The 26,341-nt window shown below is 46.5% G+C and overlaps 3 protein-coding genes across 3 annotated transcripts; 2 read left to right on the forward strand and 1 right to left on the reverse strand.

Annotated features, from left to right (window-relative positions):
- The first annotated feature begins 244 nt into the window (after positions 1–244).
- On the forward strand, positions 245–11,077 carry LOC309878023 (alcohol dehydrogenase 1). Its single transcript, XM_082760089.1, has 9 exons — positions 245–573; positions 2,841–2,942; positions 3,658–3,796; positions 5,917–6,004; positions 6,112–6,331; positions 7,025–7,285; positions 7,776–7,911; positions 8,282–8,420; positions 10,282–11,077. The coding sequence occupies exons 1-9, from the start codon at positions 556–558 to the stop codon at positions 10,304–10,306; spliced, it is 1,128 nt and encodes a 375-aa protein (XP_082616215.1). The 5' UTR covers positions 245–555; the 3' UTR covers positions 10,307–11,077.
- A 1,512-nt stretch (positions 11,078–12,589) lies between these two features.
- On the forward strand, positions 12,590–17,143 carry LOC309877395 (alcohol dehydrogenase 1-like). The gene is made up of 9 exons (XM_082758683.1): positions 12,590–12,898; positions 12,978–13,079; positions 13,482–13,623; positions 13,900–13,987; positions 14,097–14,316; positions 14,424–14,684; positions 14,971–15,106; positions 15,515–15,653; positions 16,122–17,143. Exons 1-9 carry the CDS (start codon positions 12,881–12,883, stop codon positions 16,144–16,146), a joined length of 1,131 nt encoding a protein of 376 aa, XP_082614809.1. The 5' UTR covers positions 12,590–12,880; the 3' UTR covers positions 16,147–17,143.
- Positions 17,144–21,053: 3,910 nt separating this feature from the next.
- Positions 21,054–24,971, reverse strand: LOC309877394 (alcohol dehydrogenase 1-like). The gene is made up of 9 exons (XM_082758682.1): positions 24,667–24,971; positions 24,486–24,587; positions 23,362–23,503; positions 22,995–23,082; positions 22,666–22,885; positions 22,295–22,555; positions 21,877–22,012; positions 21,570–21,708; positions 21,054–21,152 (listed from the first exon to the last, which is right to left on the reverse strand). The coding sequence occupies exons 1-9, from the start codon at positions 24,682–24,684 to the stop codon at positions 21,128–21,130; spliced, it is 1,131 nt and encodes a 376-aa protein (XP_082614808.1). The 5' UTR covers positions 24,685–24,971; the 3' UTR covers positions 21,054–21,127.
- Between the last annotated feature and the right edge of the window lie 1,370 nt (positions 24,972–26,341).

Below are 26,341 nucleotides of genomic sequence, written 5' to 3' on the forward strand. Positions count from 1 at the left end.
GGGCTGCAGATTGACAGTGTGTATTTCTTAAGCATCTTGCACAACAGCATGTTCTAAGTCATCAGCTGAGCTCTTAAGAGTGTCAACAAAATAATTCAACAAAGCCCTCGTGTTCCCATGACCCTGCCCCTGTGAGATCAAGAGCAGCTCTCCCCCTTTCTCCTTGCTCTTACAGCTGCACTGGGAGCAGCAGGCTTGGAGGGCAGCCTCCCAGCGAGGTGGAAGGAGGGGACAGCTTCCAGCTGAGGCCAGCCACCGATGGGATGTGAAAAGGGTGGGGATGAGCCTGACAAAGGAATTGGGAAAACCAAGATTTCAGCAGACGGGTGGCTTATTTTCTTTCTCGTGCTTTGGATGTTTAAGGGGTGGGACTCTGAGCTTGGCAGCTCGGCTAAAAGGTCGGAGCAATGCACTTGCAGGAGCACTTTGCTAGACAAGCTTCTAGTGTATTGGACAGGACCTGCAGAATCAGCAACCTGAGCGCTTCACGGCTGACCCAGTCCCTGGCACAAGAAATCAGTGGTGTCAAGATCTGAAACAGACACACCAGTCAACATGAGCACAGCAGGCAAAGTAAGCAGAAATGTTTTTATAAAAGTTTTCATTTGTTTGTTTGTTTGTTTGTTTGTTTTTCTGCAGCTGAGTAATGTATCTTAAATGCAGTTTCTTTGCAGGGACACCACAAATACTGGTAGTATGGTATAAATGACAGTTTTGGAGAAAGCTGGTATGGTAGAGCTGCCGTTCCATGCAGAACACAGTACGCTCCTAGGAAATGGTTACTACACCCTTCAAGGCAATAATTATTTATGTATTTATTTTAAATACTGAGGCAGCATAAGCTAATGGTGCTAGAATGAGAATTAAGTCACCCCAGGGCAAGCAAGCTAATTTTAACCTCTGTTACAGAATGTAGTGTAGTAAGTGTTCAGATAAATAAAAGTATTTACCAGCTGTGTTGATTTCCATTCTGAGATCCGAGGCTGGTTCAAACTGTTATTAGCTTCTTGACATTTCCCATCAGTTTACTAATGGTTTGTCTTCAGAAAACATTGTGTTATATTTCAGGGTTTGTTTGTGTTAAGACAGTCATGAAGTTTGAATACGCATATAGTGAGTCTAAAGGTTAAGTTAATGAAGACCAAAAGCGAGTATCACATGCAATGCCGTACTGAGATGGGACTGAATCAAGTATTTACATCTCTGATAGAAAGTGATGAGAGACAGTGAGGTTGCTACCGCTGCTGATGTCAATGTATCAAGCTTCTCAGGCTACCTGAGAGATGCTAAAATGCACTGAAATATGGCAGAAAGGTCAATGGAGAGGAAGCCATACACAGAAAATGCCTGAAGGAATGCACCTTGCTGGAATGTGCCTTAAGAAAGTACCAGGACCTTGTGCTGCTACTGCCAGCTGTCTTTGCTACTCCAGAGCTGAACAAAACAAGAAAGAGAGGAAAAAAATATATATATAATAAGGGTTTCTTTAACTCTGAGATACAGCAAGTGCAAAATTAATTTTAATTCATGTGGGGATAAATTCAACAAGTTTGGCCCTCCATTCAGCCTTCGACTGACAGTCATAAATAAAGTATTGAGGAGGACCTAAACCACTTTGTTTTCACTGTGTTTGTCTTGGAGTTAATACATGAGTTACCGTGCAGATTACTTGGTCATGCAGCATGATCTTTACCCTCTGTAAGAGGGTGTGTTTCTGCAACTTACTCACCCTCTGCTGCACTGACTTGTATGGCTGGTGGAAAACAGGAATAGACAAAAAATAAAATGCTGTGACTCCAGCCAGTTCTTGCTGTAAGAGATCAGTTGGGTGAGAAGGTGCAAGTTGGTGCATCTGTGGGGCCCTGTTATGGCTGACAAAAGTTCACAGGGAATCAGCCGTCAGCACGGAGCAGAGTTAACCAGTGTCTAATTGTAATGAGAGATATATTTGTTCTCAGCAGTCCACGGTTATTGGCTGCTTTTTGTTCTTTAAGCTCTGCATTTGCAAGTTGTGTAATCATTATCGTGCGGTGTGCGAGAGAGTATAAATAAAAATAATAAAGCCATTTTTTTTCTCTAAAGAATTTCCTCTGCCCTTTAAATGTTGCCCTTTAAAATCTGATCTTTGGCTTCACTTGTAAATTTTTTACTGATCGCACTTGCACGTGGCACGTGAAGCATTAAATTTAGTGCAGATGTCTCTCGAGTGTCTTTTTCAAAACACTGTGGTCGTTCCCACTTCATGTCTACCTGCTCCCTAGTGCTTGTTTTCTTCACTACCAGTTGACAAGTTCTTGCTAATTAGGTGTCTGTTTTTACTTCAAAAGCTTTGATATGAGAAGGTTGCTATCGTTCCACACCAGAATCATGTGGCACAGTGGTGTTACACTGCACAGGAGTCCCCAGTCATGCAGGATGCTTAGGCATGCACTGAATTTCTTGCATTGTCAAGACGATTCCACCTTGCAGCCATGGAACTTAATGGAGTCACTGTTGGCCATAAGGGAGACATGGAAAACCTTATTCCATGGGCTGGAGTCCTTTAAAGCTGTGGGATGAGCAGACACCACAAAGAAAGAGCGGGATTGAATGTGGGAGCAGAGATATGAACAAAGTCAGGCATGATCTTGGTGGGAAAAAACAAACAAACATGGGCTTACATGTATATACAGTTAGTTTCGTATTGGTTGTGTTTTCTGTTCACTTGTTTTTTTCTCTCTAGTTTTCCCCCTACCCAAGATACGAGCAGGAATTTTGCATGTAGAAATGTAAGAATCTGTCTTGGTGTGGCGACCTTCCCAGTGCAGGTGCCATTCCCTTTTCCTTTGCTCTTTTTGCAGGTTATTAAATGCAAGGCAGCAGTACTGTGGGAAGCCAATAAACCATTTTCTATCGAGGATGTGGAAGTTGCCCCACCAAAAGCACATGAAGTTCGCATTAAGGTACTTAAAAACAAGTGCTATGAATTGCATTCAATCTTGCTGTTAGTCACAATTATTTCTAGAGGTTATTAGGATCCAGTCTCGGAAAATATTAACTAGGTGGGTAGTTACTATTCAGGGAGATACTGTGGAACATACTTCAAGTCCTAAGTGTGATCACGGGTCAGGTTTTTATTTGTTTGTTTTTTAATAACATATCCACAACAAGGCAAAAATCTGAATCCCCAGGAAGCAAGAATTTCTCCTTTACTTTCTTAGAATATGTGCTAGGAAACCGCTTGGCATGGCTGGGTGCCTCCTTTTTCATCTGGGTGTTGAGCATCTGATACAGTCAGATGTTTTCATTTTAGAGCAGTTTCAAGCATTTTTCAGGAGAGGTTTCCTCACATGGGGTCAGTGTCTGCACTTGTCAAAATAAAATCTGTAAAGGCATACCTGAAAGTTTTAAAAGAAATATGGCTGTGCTGAATGCAAGAAAAGGCAAAATGCAACGTAGAATACTACATATGGCTGAATTTTTTTGGCTGAAACAACACAAATTAGGACAATCATGAATCACATAATATAAGGCATGAATTTAGATTAGTTTTATTGTGTGCATATGTGATTTTGGAGAGAAGAAAGTGGCTGCTCCAAATATATGACATACGTTGACTTCTATATGTGACATGACATAGTTAAACGCTGAAGCACTCTTGTTCTTCCTCTAAATCAGATCTTGGCCACGGGGATCTGTCGCTCCGATGACCATGTGGTAACTGGAGGACTGGTTATGCCTTTCCCAATAATTCTTGGGCATGAGGCGGCTGGTGTTGTGGAGAGCGTTGGGGAGGGAGTAACTTCGTTAAAACCAGGTATGAAACAGCATTTTGAACACAAACCCCGTGCTGAGTTTTCAGACTCCTGTTTATGTCATGATTGTTCTGTGCATGAATACTTGTATTGCTGAGCGTGTTCCAACTTTGGGTCTTTTCAAGGATATCTTAAAGAACAGTATGTGCTGTTTGTTCACATCTTTGTGTTCCTAATCTCAATTTATTTTCAGATTTTTTGCATTCTATTGCATTTGCTCTTGGCAAAAACATCTGCACCTTGCTTTCCACCAGTATCATCCTGTAGGTTCTCTGCTCTTGGTCAGAGGAAACCAGGTATTGGCTGAAGACTTTGTAATCACAGTTTATACAACTAATCTCTCTCAAGAATAATATAAGTATAGTTTATCATCCCTTGGGAAAAAGCACTAGAAAACATGTTAAAGCACCTTCATTCTCCTAGCATCTAAATAATCTATTAACTTTAGTAGATCAGAACTTAGGTCTATGTGTGGCATTATTTCATTTTAAGAGTATCAGGACACAACTGGGATGCCCTCCCTACTGCAAGTTTGCTTGGGTTCAGTGTCAGTGCTGAAGTGAGCAATGAAGACAGTGCCAGCAGCACTGCTCACCAAGGGCTCTCTCCTTATGCTGGATGGCTCTGAGGACACTTGCCCACAAGATAATCCTCACGCTGCATCCTCTGTGAACCACAGACTGTAGATACAGAAGTCAGCAAAAGGTGTTGATTTTCCTCTATCCTGCTGCAAGGTTTGACAGTGTTTCACTACAATTTTCCAGGATTTAACAAAGTCTAACAAGGGCTAAGAAGAAATATGTAGTGAGCTAAATCTGTGTAGAAATGCTGAATTGTTAAACAAGCAGTTTGTTAAACTACCTAAGTAGTTTAGGTAGTTTAACCCTTTTAACACCTGTATACTTCTACTGTCTTTGTACTGGCTGCAGCTATGAAGTCTGTCCAAATCAGGTTGGTATGTGTGATGAGAATAAAGTCTATTTGAGATCTCTGATCTATTTTAACTCCAAAGAAATATGTGTATTTCAAATTTCAGTGATAGCCCTGGCTGCTTTTTCTCTGAAGTTTTGGTTCAAAAACTTGATAAATCACTCTATTGTCTAATGCTAGCTGCCATGTGTTTCCAGGTGAGCTGAAACAGCAGGTCTGAACACACACAGTCATGTTTCTCTGATGTTGCTTAATTTACAACTCCGATTTGTAAAAAAGACACGCAAAGCTGTTTTACCAGAATGATTACTAAGCCTACATCAAAAAGTTCTAAATAAAGTGTGTGTGTGTGTGTGTATGTGTGTGCATACATTTTATGTTCTGTAGGTCATTTTCCACTTTTTAGTGTAAATCAAATATTTTCTTTGACTTTGAAAACATCAAATACTAGCCACATTTCGAAACTGCCACATCACAAATTGATCTGCATTAGGAATTATCAGTCTAGGGATTGTTATGGATTTACCATACTTTATTGTTGTGGAAAATGTTTAGCAGTAAAAAATTGCACCACGGATGTAGCTGCTACTTTGCTACTCACATTGTGCTAGAGAATTACAGATGTCTTACCTTGTGTGTATCAGTGCTTCTCTGAAAAATATTTTACCTGCCTTTACTCCAAAGCAACAGTAATAGGACTGCAAATAAGAAAGAGACACAAGAGGGCTGGGAAACTAATAATTTCCCATTCTTTCTACATGCAGTTTACAGCCCTGTTATCTTAGCATGTCAGCCTCCTGTCCTAATGGATGTCAGTTTTTACCTCCATTTCCTCACCTGCGTAGCATTATTTTTAAGTAGAAGATGGAAAAAACTGCTGAATGAGTAGTTGGTGAGTGGCAACAGCTAGCAAGATTTAATATCAGAGCTAAGACTCAGTTTTATGAAAGACACCAGGGATATTGCATGTTGATAGTAGTTGTCATAAGTGCATTAATGATGTTGTTTGCATCAGTTTATCTTCCAACAGCATGAGGGCAGATGAAGCAAATAAATTCAGCACTGCACTACTAGTGCACATTTTTCTATGGATAAAATATGGTTGTTTTATGTTTTTACCTGCATGCTTCCTGCATGCCTTTTGTCTTTTTTTCTTTCTTTAACACCCCTGTCATCACTGTTTTCTTTCTAGGAGACAAGGTCATTCCCCTCTTCATTCCACAGTGTGGGGAATGCGGCGCTTGCTTAAACTCCAAGGGTAATATGTGCATTAAAAATGAGTGAGTTTCCTGGGTTCCCTGTGGCCCTTATTTGATTTTAATTTACACAGAACCGACTGCATCCAACAGATCTCATTTGCCATTATTTCTGGTTATCTTTCGAGCAGCATTGGTTCAGCTGCTGGATTAATGGCTGATGGCACCACTAGGTTTACCTGCAAGGGAAAACCAATTCACCACTTTATTGGTACCAGCACCTTCACTGAATACACAGTAGTGCATGAAACCGCTGCGGTCAAAATCGATTCTGCTGCTCCTCCAGAAAAAATCTGTCTGATCGGCTGTGGATTCTCAACTGGTTACGGGGCTGCTCTGCAGACTGCAAAGGTAAGTACGACGGGCGTTCCTGGGCCATTCAGGATTTTGGGACCTGAAAACAGGTCTTCAGCATGGCAGCCAGGAAGTATAGGCTCCTCTTGCAGAGTTCAGGCTGGAAAGAAGACACTAGTTCTTCGCCTGCCTACGTTTCTCTAAGGTACTTAGGAATCTTCAATTCAAAATCCAATTAAAAAAAAACTTATTACCATTTGTTAGGTCTTCTCTCAGAACTCTAGCTGTATTACCCCTAGAAAAGTGTTATGAGATGAATTATTTTATTGTAACTTAAGTCTAGGAATACAGGGAGCCTATACATGGAAAATTCATGATTTGTAGCAGTACATGAATGTGACTTTTTACAGCTGGAATTATCTCCAATGGAGGGACACTACAGATCTTAACACCACTGGAATATAGAGCATCATAAAAAAAATCTGGTTATAAACCTGAAGCTGAGTGCTGTAATGTAGACCTAGTCTCAGATGTATTTTAGCAACAAATTCCCTTAGTCACAAGTAGGATTATAATAGCATAGTTGGCTACTCTACTTGTAGGGTATGCATATGCAACTTTCTTTTACAATTGTGATATCTAATTTACAAGAATTGGCTTAGGTGAGAATGTTGATAGTAAGAAAATGCATTGCACTTTACCTGGGCTGTAACAGGATAACAGGATACTGTGTTAATATGGTTACCATAGGTGGAAGCAGGCTCTACCTGTGCTGTCTTTGGCCTCGGAGGAGTTGGCCTCTCTGTTATCATGGGCTGCAAGGCGGCTGGAGCTTCTCGCATCATCGCCATCGATATCAATAGTGACAAGTTTGCCAAGGCCAAGGAGCTGGGAGCCACTGATTGCATCAACCCTAAAGATCACAAGGAGCCCATTCACAAAGTGCTGCTTGGAATGACTGGCTACGGCGTGGACTACTCCTTCGAGGTCATTGGCCGTATCGAAACCATGGTATGCAACCAAAAATGTCAAAAGAGGCATTAGCTTGTTAGAGCTCTCTTCTCTAACCAACTAAGCACCGAGGGTGAGGGGCTGAGAGCCACTGGCAAAGTGTGAAGCTAACTTTAAACCTGAAATCTGGCTATCTGCCACGGAGATGTAAGGACAGAAGGACACTCACAAACTTCAGAAAGGGAGCTTAAATGTAGTCCCTCTATTCTGATAGAAAGGGAGCCTAAGGAGGGTGGCTAAATTTCACGTAACTCTGTATCTTCTTTCCAGCAGTGTCTTATCATTAATGAATAAGACAAAATAAGGCAACAGAACAAGCTAAAACATGACAGCAGACAAAGGACGTGAGCTTGAGAATTTGTTTCATGTGACTGCAATAACAAAACACGAAGTGCAAGCTGAGTCCTGAGAGGAGAAGGAATCAAGTGTTTGTGCTCCAAGTGGCAGGGCTTGCGTGACCCTGGCACGTCCCTCTCTGTTTTAAATGCAGGTTGCAGCCCTGGCCTCGTGCCACTACAACTATGGAGTCAGCGTGATCGTGGGAGTGCCCCCTGCAGCACAGAATATCATTTTTGACCCCATGCTCCTCTTCAGTGGTCGCACCTGGAAAGGGTCTGTCTTTGGAGGTGAGAACTTGGAAAGATGCCATTTAACTGGCTTGGGAACTTGTAAACCATCTTGAATCAAAGCAGATGTATCTAAATTCACTGCTTAGCTTGTCCTATTATACTACTGATAGCTGGACATACTACTGATAACTATTTTGCTGACCAAGTAGCACAAAGGGAACTCATTAAGGAGACTCACTTATCAGAAGTGGTTACTGGAGAGAGAAAAACAGAGAGGAAGGGGAAGGGAGGAAGAGAGAGAGAGAAGGGAAGAGATTAAAACAAAACAAAACAAAACAAAAAAAAAAATGAGAATTTAAGTCCCTGTTTTTGCCATTTTCACAAGCATTTAATGGTTCATTATACATTGCCTGTGGTTTTCTTTCAGGCTGGAAGAGCAAAGATTCAGTCCCCAAGCTGGTTGCTGACTACATGAAGAAAAAATTTGTTCTGGACCCACTAATAACCCACACCCTTCCTTTCAGTAAGATCAATGAAGGATTTGATCTGCTAAGGGCAGGGAAGAGGTAAACACTGCTTAATTATAGAAGTTCTGTATAAATGATGTAAATAACTTATAAAGAACAGAGTATGGCTGACTTCATGACAGAGAATGGTGAAAGCAATGCACTGTGCCCCTTAATCTTGCCCAGCACCGTGTGTGTCCATGAGTTGCAGCTGTAGTAACCGAGGCAGCAACACCTTAGCTTTTGAAATGTAAGGGATGTTTTCTTTCCTTCCAGAGGAACTTTGGGATTCTGTTTCCTGTCTAGTTTGAGCAAAGAGTCTGAGTGGCAGAGGGAGAAAAACCCACACAGAGCAGCAAACCAGTGCCTACTGTGCTTTGGAAAAGGGCAAGCAACCCAAGGAAACTGGAAATGTCAATCTGCAGAGCACCAGCAGTCAGTCACCTCACATTCCAGGCAACATTTTAGGATGAGGAACAGGAACAGAGGAATAACCTACGTTTACTGGAAAAGCAACTTACCATTCTTCTTATGGGTTAGGGAACAGAGTCCCAGTGCAATTAGTCCTAAGGCCACTGGGTAGCTGGCCCTAAACTTTAGAGCTTTTCAGAAGGGAAACTGCTTTGTGTATATACGCAGCTAGTATTTGCAAGCTCAGAATTTGGCTCTCATGCATTCTTCAAATATTGTGAGTTCAACTCAGACTGTGTTTTCACTGGATGTTGCAATCAGAAATACTGTTTGCCAGAGATGTTTGACAAAGATTCACCACGGCAATGACTGAAAATTCTTGTTGGCAGAAGTGGGAAATACTTTTGTGTATTTCAATACATGTAAACATAAAAATCCTTTAACAGATGAAGAAGAATTTTGCCCCTGATGCTTTCTTTTAGGTTTGTTCCCAGGTTTTAACTACGCAGCACTTACTCCATTTTTTTGACTCTCTTTATTTTAGAGGTGCTGCAAATGTCAGTTTTGGATTTTAGTGTGGCAAACAGTGGAAGTGGCGAGGACACAGACACCATCAGTTTTGCTAAAATACCGATGGTCAACCTGAAGGCCGTGACATGTTGCCCTGGTCATTTACTCAAACATTTTAGTGTTTATTAAATGAAATAGTGTTCACAATGTTCTGCATAGAGCATGCAAGCACCACACTGCAGTGTACCTACGACTGTTTAGCCAAGACCATTAGAAAGTTCAGATTGCCCTTTTAAACCCTTGCAAGAAAGGGAATTGATCGCCTTTCCTGATTATGCACATTGTCCCCATACCTTAGATAGGCCGGCTGCAGTCTAACAGATGAGGGGATGAAAGCCAAGCCCTCCTTTTGAAAAATTAAATTTCTGTCCCCTTTCATCCATCATCCATACCAGAAAGCAACATATCCTGCTTGAGAAAGGAGTCACAGTATATAGCTCAGTTAATTATTTTATTGCATGCTGTTCTTGATCAGAAAAAAAAAAAAAAAAAAAAAAAAAAAAAAAAAAAAAAGCCTTAAAAAGTGAATGGCAATGCTCATACCTGGTGGTATTTTTTAAGGTTTACTGTAGCAGGTGTAGCTCCACTTACAGCCTGTAATTTGAGGGGGTTTTAGACCAAATTAATCAAATTAGACCAAATAAATTAGACCAAATTTTCTATTGGAAAGAAAATGCTTGTCTTTCCAATGCTGAAGGTCCCACTACCCTCCTGGCAGCCTTCAGATCTGCTCTCCTACCCCCTTTCTTTCCTCATTTGATACCAAGTATATTCAGCTTGCTGGACCTTGCTCCATCATTTTCCTACAAGCTGAGGCAGGGGAGGTGAGGAGTACCCTGGTTAAGAGTAATACCCTAGATTTTCAGAGGAAGCAGCAGTATTGTGCTGATGTTGTCACAGGGGTTTTCTGCAGTTGCTAACTTGTCATTTTATATTGCAGTATTCGCAGTGTCCTGACGTTTTAGGATTCCCAAATGATAAACAGCAGATGGCTTAGCAGCAGCAGAAACTTCATTGTCCTCCAATACAACGGATGCAAATTGTGAAATAAGACATTTCTGAAAGATCTGCCACCACCACCCTTGAATAAAAGGATCAAGCTCAACATGCAGACTTCAAGCACAGCACTTAGAAAGAAAATAATCATTCCTTCTACATCAAAGCAGGAATCAGGAAAAATCTCTGTATTGTGCAGCAATTTTCTTTTAATAGCCAATGATACTACCATACTTGCTTTTGTCACAGGTGTTATGGAAGGTTTGGCTTTATTTAAACAGCTTTTAACAGGCAATCTTTTAATAAAAGGAAAAAAAAAAAAAAAAAAAAAGCAAACTGTTTCTTTGGATCTTAATAAAGCTGCAAGTTTAACAGCTCACACACCAGGAAATTAAAGTACTGCTCAATAAAACTCTAGGTTGGAACTAAGTATCCATCCTGAATGATTTTAGCATCCTCTTATTCCATTACCTGATAGGCAAGGAAAACACGGCAGAGATTAGGATTCCTGGGTGATGTGTGGCCGTGTGTTTGAACTAATGATTTCAGTAAGTAATATTTAAGTAAATCATAAACTGAGGTACTGGAGAAAGGCTCACTGCTGGATATTTTACCAAATTAATACTTCCAAGCATTTTATGAAAAATGGTTGTGTTATGTTTTGTTTTTTAAATGGTGTATCTTTTTAGTTGTTTTAGATCTGTTGCCAATCTACACAGGGGTGTCTGATGATTGGAAAACTGAGAATAAATATATGAATGTGCATCGATTATTACTTGTTTCCATTAAACAGAGGGAAGGGTGCCAGGCCTTTAAGTGTGAATACAGAAGAAGAAACAGGAGACAGGTAGCAGTGTGGCAGAGATCAAAGAAAGAATCATAATGCTTTCTGCATCTGTAACATGGAGACATGAACAGAAGCTATTTCTATCTCAGAAAACATGGTCAATATTGACTTATCTTTTAAAAGAGATGGTAGCCACTTACAGCACTGATCAGAGCTTGCCTGGTAGCTGGGTAAAAGAGCCTGTGATAGAAGAGGACAGTGTGCTAATGATGACTTAGCTGTTTGTGTCAGCAAAAAGGGGCCTCGAGCAGCCCAGCAAGGTTAATGATTTGAAGACAGGTTTGCTAAGAGATTAGACCTTAACAGAAAGAGCTGCTTAAATATGTGTGCGTATCATAAACTCAGTTTACACTGCAATTAAGACCCAAATACCAATCATTTGTTTCTGTGTGGTTACCTGTGCGGTCAGGTCTGAAGGTTTTTTTGTGGACCATAAAATAAATCTTTTTAGGTGCAGTTCAGCTATAGGATTATCTCTTCCAGGGCAGGCTGCATGCGAACCAACAGCATGAACTGGATCACTGAAACACTGGAAGCAGAGGGAGAGGGGTTTTAATTCTGCTTTAACTGATCTCGTCTGGAGTAACATGGATTCAGTAGAACAAGAGTGTCTCAGTTCACACAGAAAACATTTTCTGTGGGGCCAAAACTAATTGACTATATCAGCTAAGAAACATCTAACTCATGGTCTAAACACAAGACAAAGTAGGTTTGTTTATACTTAGCTTGTGGGGATAGAAAGAAGTACAGAGAGGTAAATTATCCTCCATGTGCAAGATACATGGTGTTTCTGCAGTATACCCTATTTCCTGAAGTTTAGAAAATATAATAACAGGATCCGGAGTGGAAGATGGACAAAAAAAGCAAAACAAAAACGGAGTTAGGAAATACGGTACAACAGACCTCCTGGCTTCTGTCCTGTCCATGAGCGTGAAAAGTCCATTTCCATTCCCTATCTCCCAAGCACAGTAAACATCTGCTAGTAGCATCTTTATAGCTTTGCTGGGGACTGGAACACTCTGGAAAAAAAAAAAAACAAAAAAAAACAAAAGAAACCTCTGAAATCATACTGATCTGAACTACTGCAGTTGACCAAACCCCAAACCTTGGTGGACACAGATCTGAGAGAATGGAGGGCGTTGGCAGAAGGGGAATTGCTTGCACAGCTGGTTGCAAAGTTACGTAAAAGTGTCCTTGGAAAATGGCCCCTTGCTGACACGCTCTTCTCGGTACCCAGGGGAAACGGCTGCGGTGCCACAGAGAGCTAAGCTGGACTCCAAAAGGCCGGGTGTGTTTATTCGCCATACCATGCTCTCAAGGTCTTCTTTTCTGCTGTAATTATTAATCCTTTCACAAGTAGCTGGGGGGGAGCTGCTGCCCGGCCAAAGGTTGCCCCTCGGCAAGGAGTGGAAGCCCAAGCGGTGCCGTGAGTCTCCTCCCTGTAGCCTAGCCACCAGCCCCTGGAGGCTGCGCCTTTCAGGGGGCACAGGGGACTCCCTGCTCACAGGGGAACCTCCCGCTCTGCTCTCCGCCAGCTCTGGTCCCTCGCCAGGCCACCCGCCGCGCTCCCTGCTTCCCCCTCCAGCCGCAGCTGCGGGGCCAGGAGCGCTCGGGGCCTCGACGCCAGCTGCGGGTCCGGCCACACAGACGGCAGCTCACCTCCAGCCTGCGCCGCCGCCGGCTCCTCTCACCCCACATGGCCACGTCTGGAAAAGTAAGGACGCTCGCTGCCCTGCTCCCTGCCCCAAGCCGAAGGCGAAGCTCCCCGGCAGCCTCAGTCCCTCTCCTTGCAGGTCATCCGGTGCAGAGCTGCTGTTGCCTGGGCAGTGGGCAAACCGCTCTCACTCGAGGAGGTGGAGGTTGCACCCCCAAAGGCGCGTGAAGTCCGTGTCAAGGTAAAAGCAAGGGCTGCCGAGCGTGAATGCCGGCTCCATTTCTCTCTTCTAGGGAAAAGACTGCTAACATGATTAAATGCAGACCATTTGGGAACGTGCGGGCTTGTAGGTAAAGGCGCAGACCTGTGCACAGCGGTGCTCTGGGAAGGTGGAGGGCTCACAGCTGGCAGTGGCTGTCCGATGCCCTGCCTGTCACAAACATCTCCCCAGCTTCTGGCACTGAAGCTGTTCAGGCCAAGAGGAAAGGATGGTCTGTACGGGATTATCAGATTCCGTACCAAAACAGTGCAAAGGACTCACCAAGCTGGTGACACCCAAAGAAGTGAAAGAAACTTCTGTTAACTGACTAGAAAACAGACCGGGCTCCTTCTACAGCTCACCTGCTCTTTCCTCTCCAAACAGATCGTGGCCACAGGGATTTGTCGCACGGATGACCACGTTCTGGAAGGTTCCTTTCCTGATACTGATTTCCCAGTCATCCCTGGCCATGAAGGAGCTGGGATTGTGGAGAGCATTGGGGAAGGAGTGACCTCTGTGAAACCAGGTAACCAGCTCGCAACCGGGACTCAGCTCTCAAAGCCCATGGGGCTGCCCAGAGCTCAGAAATAGCCCCCAGCAGCCTGGAGTCATGACCCGTGACTGTCTGCACACAGGTGACACTGGACACCCTTTCCTCATCTGCTCCCCAAAGTGCCCGAGTCAGCCTCTGAATTTTTCCTGCGGACAGAGGAGGCAGAGGGCTCATGCCAGGCGCTGTGACAGGCGGCACCTCCAGGCTGCCGAGCGAGAGGCACCTAACGCCGGTTCTGCTCTGTTCCAGGAGACAAAGTCATCCTCTTTGGCCTTCCTCAGTGTGGGGAATGCTGCTTCTGCAAGAATCCGGACTCCAACTACTGCCTGAAGTCCCAGTGAGTTTGCTTCCCCACCCTGTTGCCCATGCAGGCTCAGCTCTCAGCAGTGCTGCCGTGCAGGTGAGTGCTCTGCGTGATGAGCGACCTGTGCTCGTGCTCCCTACAGCTTCTCCGTGTCACAGTGCCTGCTGCCCGACAAGACCAGCAGGTTCACGTGCCGGGGGAAGCAGATCCACCACTTCCTCTGGATCAGCACCTTTGCCGAGTACACCGTGGTGCCGGAGTTCACCCTCGCCAAGATAGACGCTGCCGCGCCTCTGGACAAGGTCTGCTTGCTGGCCTGCGGCTTCTCCACGGGCTACGGGGCTGCCATCAACACCGCCAAGGTTGGTACCCAGCCGTGTCCAGAGCTACCGCCCCGCAGCCACCTGCGCGCTCTGCCACAGCCTCCTCCTCCTCCCGCGGGAGGCTGAGCCGGCCCCGTGTCGTGCAGGTCAAACCGGGCTCCACCTGCGCCGTCTTCGGCCTCGGAGGAGTTGGGCTCTCCGTGGTCATGGGCTGCAAGGCGGCCGGGGCCTCTCGCATCATCGCCGTCGATGTCAACAAGGAGAAGTTTGCCAGGGCCAAGGAGCTGGGGGCCACCGAATGCATCAGCCCTGGGGACTTCCAGAAGCCTGTTCAGGAGGTGCTCACCGAGATGACCGGCTACGGCGTGGACTACTCCTTCGAGGTCATCGGGACAGCTGACACCATGGTACGTGGCCTTCTGACACAGTGCCCCTTCCAGCTCATTCACAGCGTCCCATTGGGGCAAATTTCACCACAGCGCGAGCTCTGTTGCCTGGTGCCAGCACTTGTGGGCTTGTCTGTGTGCAGAAAGGCAGTTTTCTGTCTTGGGGAGTAAATCATGTAGGAGTCTCAAAACGGGATGGTGCTTTCATTGTACAGAAAGGTTTGCAGATAGCTGCGAGTGGCAGACAACTGAAAAGAAAGAATGCATTTCCCATAAGTGTGTCTGATTCACTCTCCTGTCCCATCAGGTCGCTGCCCTGGCCTCCTGCAACATGAACACTGGTGTCTGCGTGGTGGTTGGAGAGGCACCGTCCGGTTCAGTGGTTCCCATGGATCCTTTGCTTTTTGTAAGTGGCCGAACCTATAAAGGGACTCTGCTTGGAGGTATGGAAGTAAAGGAAAGATTTCAGACATTTGAGTGTTGTCCTTTCACAGTAATTCCTGAACTGTCTTTAGAACAGTTACCCTCTAAGGATAAATATATACGTGTATATATATATACACTTATATATGTGTATATACGCATATATATACGTATATATACGTATATATATGTATATACGTGTATATACACGTATATATGTATACACGTATATATATGTATATATACGTGTATATATATAATTATATACTTATATATACATATACGTATATATATACACGTATATACATACGTATATATATACATACGTATATACGTATGTATATACATGTATATATAAATATATACACAAGTAATAATAGCAGCATTTCTCCAGTCACTCACTGCGGGTGCTTTTCCCCCTTCTCTAGGCTGGAGGATGAGAGAGTCCATCCCCAAACTGGTCTCCAGCTATCTGGAGAAGAAATTTAACTCTGACTTGCTGATCACGCACACGCTGCCCATCGCTAAGATCAACGAGGGCTTTGAATTGCTACGCGCAGGCAAAAGGTGAGGATGTGGCTCGCAGGAGCAAGGTCCCTCCACGAGGCAGCGCCCGGCTCGCTGCCGTCAGCCAGCGCCCAAGCAGTGGGAGCAGGCAGGGCCCCAGTCCTGGTGGTGGGAGGCCCTGCTGTAAGGCGGAGCACAGGGAATGAACCTGGATGTGTGCAGCTCAGAAGAGACCCCACAGCCCTGGCGTAGCCCCTCAGACCCCACACCTCACTGTGGCATTGGAAAGCAGAGTGAGGAGGAAGGGGCATCCGTGGGGACCTCGCAGACTGTGCCTTCAGGCTGAGGCACAGGAGCTGCGGGGCAGGACGGGGTTCCTCAGGCTTTCCTTCAGCGCCCTCGCTGAGCTCAGAAGAGGCTGGGGGAGAGCTGAGGTGGCCGGTCCCAGCTGCACCTGCCTGCCCCTCCACCTGCTCCTGAGCACTGTGGCAGCAACTCCGGTAACTGCTCCCTTTTTCCCCCGTCCAGCATCCGCACCGTCCTGCTCTTCTGAGGGACACGGTCGAGGGACGACGAGCGGCATCACTCCAGACCCTTTCATTTGAACACGAGCTTCTTCTCATCGCATCTCAATGGCTTATTTTCTCTGAATTTTCTTCCCTTCAATTTGTATTTATAATCTGTGCATACTGTGGCCTCCTGAGCAAAATCTGCTGGCTTTTCTCCTGATCTAGTTGTGCTTTTTTGGTAACAGCCTCAGAGAAAGTTAGGGAATGGAACCACAAAGAGAAATTTAACAGTACATTTATGTCCCATACATGTCTATGGCAACAGCAGTATGATTCTGTGGGAGCTACCAACATCACAATTGTTCTGGCAACAGCATTTGTTTTCTGCACAGAACGAAACACAAGGATATGATAGGATGGACTCAAAATTAGCAACTGCTGTAAGACTCCTATTCTCTACTGTAATGCTTTCTAAATTGCAAAACTCAATAGCAAACAAATGGGTTTGCTCCCTAATGTATACACGAAGAAGCATCAGTGTGAACCATCACTCTCTACTGATGCTTACACACTGCTAGAAGTGAATGTAGATGGCACCCAGCTCTCAACAGACCACTGCTTAAAAATATTTTTGTTTTCTGTTTCACTGTATGTCAGTCTGTACTGTTTTCCTGAACTTGAAATGTGACAATCATATTCTATACCTCAGCAAGTGCGCCCTTTCCAAGATTTTCCTACTGTGGAATAAACACAAACACAAATGTCAGTCAGTTTTTGCCTTTAGCACTCCATAAACTAGCCCTTTGTAAGCCTAGCATATTATCTGAATAATCCTTGGATTGATTTTAAGACAAATACTCTTATGGTTGGCTTATACAAATCTTAGGATAGGCATGCCAGATACTCTTTGGTGATTCATATCTTAAGGGCAAGCTAGTTCCTATTCAAATCCAATGCATCACAAGATACATTTTCTTGGAACATCCTGCAAGTTTGTTAAAACCACAGTCTGCTGTTTGAGAGATTAAATAAATAAATAAATAAATAAATAAATAAATAAATTTAAAGTAAATGACTCACTTAAAAACAGAGTTTGAATGATTCTTGAGAAACCACGTAGATTGGACCTTTTCCCAATGCAGCATCAATTCTCTGGATTATTGCAGAGAGAAAACTTGTGCTTAAAGGCCTCCAGCAATGATCTATTCCATTACCATTTTACAGTGCATCAAACTGTTGGGTTGCTGGCATCACGTACTCTTGGGTTACCTGGCACCACAAGAGGCCGTCAATCAGACTGATGGTAATCTCCCTTCCCATTTTTCAAAGCTCTACCACAAAGTAACCTCATGTTTGGTTGATCTTTTGCCAGTGTGCAAGTTTTAGCTTGGGGTTTAAGTTATACACATCTCTCATCAGACCACATTTCTACTAATCAATAAAAACTGTAACAATTCTAATATTTCCTTATTAATACTTCCATAACTGGACCAGTATTGGATGGGAAACATATACCATTAGAAAGATCGAAATGGTCAAAGAAGACTGCACATGCTCTTACACATCTGCAAGTAGAAGTGTCATGTTTTTCCTTCAGTATATATGCAAACAGTGAAAAGGTCTGCCCAAGTTTCTGACTTCTGAAGTTAATAAGACATATACTAAACCCACAAGATCTCCTTAAGGCAGCATAGCCTATGAGCTGTGACAAATAAAAATGATTTCTGACTATTATTTTTGTTCCCAGTCCACTGCTTATGGGCTGTACTGCTCTGAACTTCAACTAGGAAAGTCTGGGTCTAGCCTGAGAAACACGTACTCCTAAAAAATTACACCACTAACCTGCAAAGCAGCAATCTTTTGCTGTAGGAATTGTCTCACTATATGGACAGAATTTGTATTCTATGATAACCGCAAAAGACTATAAATTATACCTGGTTCAAAATCAGCTGAAGACAAATGGCTGTAATTCCATTCAGTGTTTTGCAAGCATTCGACTAATTGCTCACCTTACTGAATGACTGTGATATGCTATATATAGTTATAATATACTCTTGTCAAATTTCAGCAGCATTTGTGTGCCTTTTGAGATCAACACAGCTTCTAAGATGTTCCCAAACTGATAGCCTTTAGTCTGCGTGAGTTTCCTGTGACGTCCTTCAAGTGAACAAACTCATCTTCAAAACAGAATGGAGTATTGGTTTGTAGTCACCAGAGCAATACATCCAAACCAAGAAACAAGCAGTTCAAAATAAATATTGCACAGGCATTTGTGTAAGAACAGCAAAACGGTGTTTGTACAACCTGCTAGACTGCTTGTGCATAACCCAAATGCTGAGGTACTATCCACCTTGCCCAGCTTTTCCACATCAGTAAGTCAGGTGCATGTGATTAGCTACGTGGGTATTTCAACCATATTTTCCTTTGAACTCTCCATCTCATCATGTTTTTATTCAGAAGACATTGAATCAATTTCCAGTATCGCTACTTAGACAAATTTATTTCAGCCCATTTCCCCATATATGCATTGGGAACCAAGTCAGAATGTCTAAACGCCTTCAAACCCTGTGCCATACCATCGGGTATGCTCACTGAGAAGAACATTGGTTTCAGATAAAAAGCGTCTTTCTAGGTCTCACTTTCAACAGCTTTATTTTCTGCCACTGTGCCAGGACCACGACTGGCCCCACTCAAGAACTGTCTCACTCAAATCATGGGCCACTTGCAGGGAGATGTGGTGGTGACAGGCAGGGGTAAAGGAAGACCCGAAATGTTGCCACCATCTTGTGGCACAGGGACACGAGGCATGGGATGAGGAGGGGGCTGAGGAGGCATGGGATGAGTCCTGGTGCCCAAGGGGCAGCCTGTCTCTCTGGCAAGCAAAATGGCCCGGGAAAGGGGCCCCCAGCCCCCTGGCCCTCCTCCTTCCACACCAGGGCCTCTTTCAGGCCGCACAAGCCCCCTCCCAACACGGCCATGTCGGGCCTGGGGCGTGGCGCCATCACTGCAGCCATCACAGAGGCCACAGTGACTTCCAGTACCATTTCCACTGTGGACTCTGGGAGCAGTCCCACTGCCATTCAGTCAGTGTGTTCCCTGCCTGCTTTGCAGGGCACGGATGCTGAAGGACATCTGTAGCCACGTGGAAGCTCTGGCGCAAGCACGTTTTGCAGTCAAGACTGAGTGTTTGAGACCTATGGTAGTTACAAGAGAAAATGTGCATAAATTCTCTTTCAGACAGGCTCTGTGCAACTGAACATTGAAGTTGTACAAACACAGTTTTGCTATTCTTACACAAATGCCTGTGCAATATTTATTTTGAACTGCTTGTTTCTTGGTTTGGATGTATTGCTCTGGTGACTACAAACCAATACTCCATTCTGTTTTGAAGATGAGTTTGTTCACTTGAAGGACGTCACAGGAAACTCAGGCAGACTAAAGGCTATCAGTTTGGGAACATCTTACAAGCTGTGTTGATCTCAAAAGGCACACAAATGCTGCTGAAATCTGACAACAGTGTGGTATAACTTGTAAGCATAGCACTGTTATTCAGTACGGTCAGCAGTTAATTGAACGCTTGCAAAATGCTGAATGGAATTACAGCCATTTGTTTTCAGCTGATTTTGAACCAGGTATAATGTGTGTAGTCTTGTGAGGCTATCAAAGTCCTGTTCCATAATCTGCATCCTAAAGTAGATCTTGAAGAGCATTTGTGTCAGGATTCTCTATGTGCTCCCCATGCTGAAATTCTGGTCGCTTGGGGAAATTATTGGTGGTAAGTCTTATTGAGAGATTAGTTATTTGGCATCTGCTAGTCTGATTCACAGGGTATGTTGAGTGGTGTCTGTCAAGGTTCTGCTGTTGTCTGAGCCCAGTTAATATCTCTTATTGAGTGACTTCCATGTTGGATTCGAGTACACTCATTAAACATGCAGATAGCAAGAGACTTCCATGCACACGGAAAGAGATGTTTTAAAGAATTGGGATGGAATTCAATAGCAGTAATTGCAAAATTGCAGGTGTGCAAGTGCAAGATGCAGAAAAATGCCTGCAAGAAGTAGTGGATGACAAAGTGAGCAAGAGCTGGCAACCCCCTGCTATGTGGTTTGGCTGTGGAAACAGGGATGCAGTTGTCAGGACGCAAGGAAATGGGAAAAGGGCAGAGGGACATAATAATGGTCTTTGGGGCCATAAAAAGTGGCTATGAGGTTGAGCAAGAGATGTGTTCTCTCCAAGTATGTTATACTTTAAGAGTATGATGCACTTTGAGATAATAATGGAATAGATCATTGCTGGAGGCCTTTAAGCACAAGTTCTCTCTCAGCAACGATCCAGAAAATCGATGCTGCACTGAGAAGAAAAGCTAATCTACGTGGTCTCTCAAGAATAATCCGAGCTCTGTTTTTAAGTGATTTAATTACTTTGATACTCTTTATTTATTTGATCTCCCCCACAGCAGTTTTTAACGAACTTGCAAGCTGTTAAGTAAGCTGTTTTGTGCATCAGCATGCAAAGCATGTGGTACATCAGCATGCAAGGCATTTTGGCGTGACAGTCTGCAAGGCATTTGCTATGTCAGCGTGCAAGGCATGTGGTGTGTAAGTGTGCAAGGCATTTCATGCATAAGCATGCAAGGTGCTTGCAGTGTCTGCATGCAAGGTGCTTACAGATTGGAGGCATCAGCAGGGGAGGGAGCAAAGGAAGTTGCTCAGTGCAGAGAAGACGGGTGTGGTGGTGGGGTCAGGGGTGCAAGGCAGAGCTCCTCATGTCCTGTGAGGCCCCTGCTGTTCACAGCACTGCGTGGGAGCGTTTGAAGAAAGCTTTAACTTGTGCATGTGTTTCCTCAGGAGAGGCGGCGTTGCAGCTCTCGCAGGGCGTGAAAGCACAGGCAGCAGCATCAGAGCCGTCGAGGTCCTCGCGCTCATCTCCTTGTGCTCAGTGCAGGGAGACGGTGAGAGAGCAGGGCCTGCGCCACGAGGTCCTGCTGGGCTGCTGACCGCGCTCATCCTCCCTCAGCCGCATCCCTCAGAAGAGCAGGACGGTGCGGATGCTGGAAGGGGGAAAAAGGGAGCAGTTACCGGAGGTGCTGCCGCAGTGCTCAGGAGCAGGCAGAGGTGCAGGCAGGTGCGGCCGGGACCGGCCACCTCAGCTCTCCCCCAGCCTCTTCTGAGCTCAACAAGGGTGCTGAAGGAAAGCCTGAGGCACCCCGTCCCGCCCCGCAGCTCCTGTACCTCAGCCTGAAGGCACAGTCTGCGAGGTCCCCACAGATGCCCCTTCCTCCTCACTCTGCTTTCCAACGCCACAGCGAGGTGTTGGAAAGTGGAGGTCTTCCCTCCGCCTTACAGCAGGGCCTCCCACCACCGGGACTGGGGCCCTGCCTGCTGGCACTGCTTGGGCGCTGGCTGAGGGCAGCGAGCCGGGCGCTGCCTCGCAGGGGGAGCCTCGCTCCTGTGAGCCACATCCTCACCTTTTGCCTGCACGTAGCAATTCAAAGCCCTCGTTGATCTTAGCGATCGGCAGCGTGTGCGTGATCAGCAAGTCAGAGTTAAATTTCTTCTCCAGATAGCTGGAGACCAGTTTGGGGATGGAGTCTCTCATCTTCCAGCCTAGAGAAGAGGGAAAAGCACCTGCAGTGAGTGACTGGAGAAATGCTGCTATTATTACTTGTAAATAAATATATTTAAACATAAAGGGTAACTGTTCTACAGACAGTTTGGGAATTACTGTGAAAGGACAACACTGAAATGTCTGCAATATTTCCCTTACTTTCATACCTCCAATCAAAGTCCCCTTACAGGTACGGCCACTTAGAAAAAGCAAAGGATCGATGGGAACCACTGAACCAGAAGGTAATACTCCAACCACCACGCAGACACCAGTGTTCATATTGCAGGAGGCCAGGGCAGCGACCTGATGGGACAGGTGAGTGCATTAAAAACACTTGAGAGAAATTTCAGTTATCTGCCACTCGCAGCTATCTGCAAACCAACACTCCTTTCTGTACAATGAAAGCACCATCCCGTTTTGAGACTCCTACATGATTTACTCCCCAAGACAGAAAACTGCCTTTCTGCACACAGACAAGCCCACAAGTGCTGGCACCAGGCAACAGAGCTCGCGCTGTGGTGAAATTTGCCCCAATGGGACGCTGTGAATGAGCTGGAAGGGGCACTGTGTCAGAAGGCCACGTACCATGGTGTCAGCTGTCCCGATGACCTCGAAGGAGTAGTCCACGCCGTAGCCGGTCATCTCGGTGAGCACCTCCTGAACAGGCTTCTGGAAGTCCCCAGGGCTGATGCATTCGGTGGCCCCCAGCTCCTTGGCCCTGGCAAACTTCTCCTTGTTGACATCGACGGCGATGATGCGAGAGGCCCCGGCCGCCTTGCAGCCCATGACCACGGAGAGCCCAACTCCTCCGAGGCCGAAGACGGCGCAGGTGGAGCCCGGTTTGACCTGCACGACACGGGGCCGGCTCAGCCTCCCGCGGGAGGAGGAGGAGGAGGCTGTGGCAGAGCGCGCAGGTGGCTGCGGGGCGGTAACTCTGGACACGGCTGGGTACCAACCTTGGCGGTGTTGATGGCAGCCCCGTAGCCCGTGGAGAAGCCGCAGGCCAGCAAGCAGACCTTGTCCAGAGGCGCGGCAGCGTCTATCTTGGCGAGGGTGAACTCCGGCACCACGGTGTACTCGGCAAAGGTGCTGATCCAGAGGAAGTGGTGGATCTGCTTCCCCCGGCACGTGAACCTGCTGGTCTTGTCAGGCAGCAGGCACTGCGACACGGAGAGGCTGTAGGGAGCACATGCACGGGTCACTCATCACGCAGAGCACTCGCCTGCGCGGCAGCACTGCTGAGAGCCGAGCCTGCATGGGCAACGGGGAGGGGAAGCAAACTCACTGGGACTTCAGGCAGTAGTTGGAGTCAGGATTCTTGCAGAAGCAGCATTCCCCGCACTGAGGAAGGCCAAAGAGGATGACTTTGTCTCCTGGAACAGAGCAGAACCGGCGTTAGGTGCCTCTCGCTCGGCAGCCTGGAGGTGCCGCCTGTCACAGTTCATGAGCCCTCTGCCTCCTCTGTCCGCAGGAAAGATTCAGAGGCTGACTCGGGCACTTTGGGGAGCAGATGAGGAAAGTGTGTGTGGTGGTCCAGTGGTACTGGTGTGCAGACAGTCATGGGTCATGGCTCCAGGCTGCTGGGGGCTATTTCCGAGCTCTGGGCGGCCCCATGGGCTTTGAGAGCTGAGTCCCGGGTGCGAGCTGGTTACCTGGTTTCACAGAGGTCACTCCTTCCCCAATGCTCTCCACAATCCCAGCTCCTTCATGGCCAGGGATGACTGGGAAATCAATGTCAAGAAAGGAACCTTCCAGAACGTGGTCATCTGTGCGACAAATCCCTGTGGCCGCAATCTGTTTGGAGAGGAAAGAGCAGGTGAGCTGTAGAAGGAGCCCGGTCTGTTTTCTAGTCAGTTAATAGAAGTTTCTTTCACTTCTTTGGGTGTCACCAGCTTGGTGAGTCCTTTGCACTGTTTTGGTATGGAATCTGATAATCCCGTACAGACCGTCCTTTCCTCTTGGCCTGAACAGCTTCAGTGCCAGAAGCTGGGGAGATGTTTGTGACAGGCAGGGCATGGGACAGCCACTGCCAGCTGTGAGCCCTCCACCTTCCCAGAGCACCGCTGTGCACAGGTCTGCGCCTTTACCTACAAGCCTGCACGTTCTGTATTATGTAAATGGTCTGTATTTGTGACCAGCAGGGCTAGGGAGGTGATCGTCCCCCTGTACTCGGCTCTGGTGAGGCCGCACCTCGAGTACTGTGTTCAGTTTTGGGCCCCTCGCTACAAGAAGGACATCGAGGTGCTTGAGTGGGTCCAGAGAAGGGCGACGAAGCTGGCGAGGGGCCTGGAGAACAAGTCCTACGAGGAGCGGCTGAGGGAGGTGGGGTTGTTCAGCCTGGAGAAAAGGAGGCTCAGGGGTGACCTTATTGCTCTCTACAGATACCTTAAAGGAGGCTGTAGCGAGGTGGGGGTTGGCCTGTTCTCCCACGTGCCTGGTGACAGGACGAGGGGGAATGGGCTTAAGTTGCGCCAGGGGAGTTTTAGGTTAGATGTTAGGAAGAACTTCTTTACCGAAAGGGTTGTGAGGCATTGGAACAGGCTGCCCAGGGAAGTGGTGGAGTCACCATCCCTGGAAGTCTTTAAAAGACGTTTAGATGTAGAGCTTAGGGATATGGTTTAGCGGGGACTGTTAGCGTTAGGTCAGAGGTTGGACTCGATGATCTTGAGGTCTCTTCCAACCTAGAAATTCTGTGATTCTGTAATCATGTTAGCAGTCTTTTCCCTAGAAGAGAGAAATGGAGCCGGCATTCACGCTCGGCAGCCCTTGCTTTTACCTTGACACGGACTTCACGCGCCTTTGGGGGTGCAACCTCCACCTCCTCGAGAGAGAGCGGTTTGCCCACTGCCCAGGCAACAGCAGCTCTGCACCGGATGACCTGCAAGGAGAGGGCCTGAGGCTGCTGGGGAGCTTCGCCTTCGGCTTGGGGCGGGGAGCAGGGCAGCGAGCGTCCTTACTTTTCCAGACGTGGCCATGTGGGGTGAGAGGAGCCGGCGGCGGCGCAGGCTGGAGGTGAGCTGCCGTCTGTGTGGCCGGACCCGCAGCTGGCGTCGAGGCCCCGAGCGCTCCTGGCCCCGCGGCTGCGGCTGGAGGGGGAAGCAGGGAGCACGGCGGGCGGCCTGGCGAGGGACCAGAGCTGGTGGAGAGCAGAGCGGGAGGTTCCCCTGCGAGCAGGGAGTCCCCTGTGCCCCCTGAAAGACGCAGCCTCCAGGGGCTGGTGGCCGGGCTGCAGGGAGGAGACTCACAGCACCGCTCGGGCTTCCACTCCTTGCCGAGGGGCAACCTTTGGCCGGGCAGCAGCTCCCCCCCAGCTATTTGTGAAAGGATTAATAATTACAGCAGAAAAGAAGACCTTGAGAGCATGGTATGGCGAATAAACAGGCCTGGCCTTTTGGAGTCCAGCTTAGCTCTCTGTGGCACCGCAGCTGTTTTCCCCTGGGTATGAGAAGAGCGTGTCAGCAAGGGGCGATTTTCCAAGGACACTTTTATGTAACTTTGCAACCATTTTTGTGAGCAGTTCCCCTTCTGCCAACGCCCTCCGTTCTCTCAGATCTGTGTCTGCACCACACAGCTTGGTGTCATCAACAAACCTGCTGAGGGTGCACTCGATCCCGCTGTCCGTGTCACTGACAAAGACGTTAAACAGCGCTGGCCCCAGCACTGACCCCTGAGGAGCACCACTCATTACAGATCTCCACTTGGACGTCGAGTTGTTGACCACAACTCTTGGAGTGTGATCATCCAGCCAATGCCTTACCCACCAGGTGGTCCATCCGTCAAATCAATGTCTCTCCAATTTAGAGACAAGGATATAATGGAGGATGTAGATGATTTGTCAGGCCCAATCTGCCCATGGTGAAGCCATGCTGGCTGTCACCAATCACCCCTTTATTTTTTCAATGTGCCTTAGCTTAATTTCCAGGAGGATCTGCTCCATGATCTTGCCAGGCACAGAGGTGAGATTGACTGGCCTTGTAGCTCCCCAGGCCTTCCTTTTCTCCCTTTTTAAACATGGAGGTTATGTTTCCCCTCTTCCAGTCACTGAGAACGTCACCAGACTGCCATGACTTCTCAGACATGATGGGTAGTGCCTTATCAACCACATCCGCCAGTTCCCACAGGACCTGTGGATGTATCTCATCAGGTTCCATGGACTTGTGTACCTTTAGGTTTCTTAGCTGGTCTCAAACCTGATCTTCTCCTACAGGGTGTGGTTGAACATTCTTCCACTCCCTGCTTTTCCTTCTGGTGTCCAGGCTGTGTGGCTACTGCTCTTGCCACTGAAGACTGAGGCAAAAAAAGCCATCGAGTACCTCAGCCTTCACCATCTCCTGGGTGACCAGGTGTCCCATTTTCTTCTGGAAAGTGCCCACAGTTTTCCCAGTCTTCCTTTTATCACCTCTTGATGGACGTCTAGAAGCTTCTTGATACTCTTTTTGTCCCTGGCCAAATCCAATTCTAACAGGGCTTTGGCTTTCATTCCATGCTTCTGTGAACAGACCCTGAAGAAACTCCTAGGAGAACATGGATGGGGCTGCCTCCTTTTACAGTTTCAACGCAGAACAGCTCCAAAAGGCTTAGGCCAGCCAAAGCACTGCTCTTTTTTAGCTTGGTTTGGTTATGGTTTAAATA

Source organism: Aythya marila (assembly GCF_965140915.1).
Source record: "Aythya marila genome assembly, chromosome: 4".
Taxonomy (NCBI): Eukaryota; Metazoa; Chordata; class Aves; order Anseriformes; family Anatidae; genus Aythya; species Aythya marila.

Coding starts and splice junctions, on each gene's coding strand:
- LOC309878023 (XM_082760089.1), top strand. Junction 7,286..7,775: donor TTGGCCGTATCGAAACCATG/GTATGCAACCAA, acceptor TTTTAAATGCAG/GTTGCAGCCCTGGCCTCGTG. Junction 8,421..10,281: donor CTGCTAAGGGCAGGGAAGAG/GTAAACACTGCT, acceptor TTTATATTGCAG/TATTCGCAGTGTCCTGACGT.
- LOC309877395 (XM_082758683.1), top strand. Junction 13,624..13,899: donor AGTGACCTCTGTGAAACCAG/GTAACCAGCTCG, acceptor GCTCTGTTCCAG/GAGACAAAGTCATCCTCTTT. Junction 14,317..14,423: donor CTGCCATCAACACCGCCAAG/GTTGGTACCCAG, acceptor CGTGTCGTGCAG/GTCAAACCGGGCTCCACCTG.
- LOC309877394 (XM_082758682.1), bottom strand. Junction 22,013..22,294: donor TCGGGACAGCTGACACCATG/GTACGTGGCCTT, acceptor CTGTCCCATCAG/GTCGCTGCCCTGGCCTCCTG. Junction 21,709..21,876: donor TAAGGGGACTTTGATTGGAG/GTATGAAAGTAA, acceptor CCTCTTCTCTAG/GCTGGAAGATGAGAGACTCC.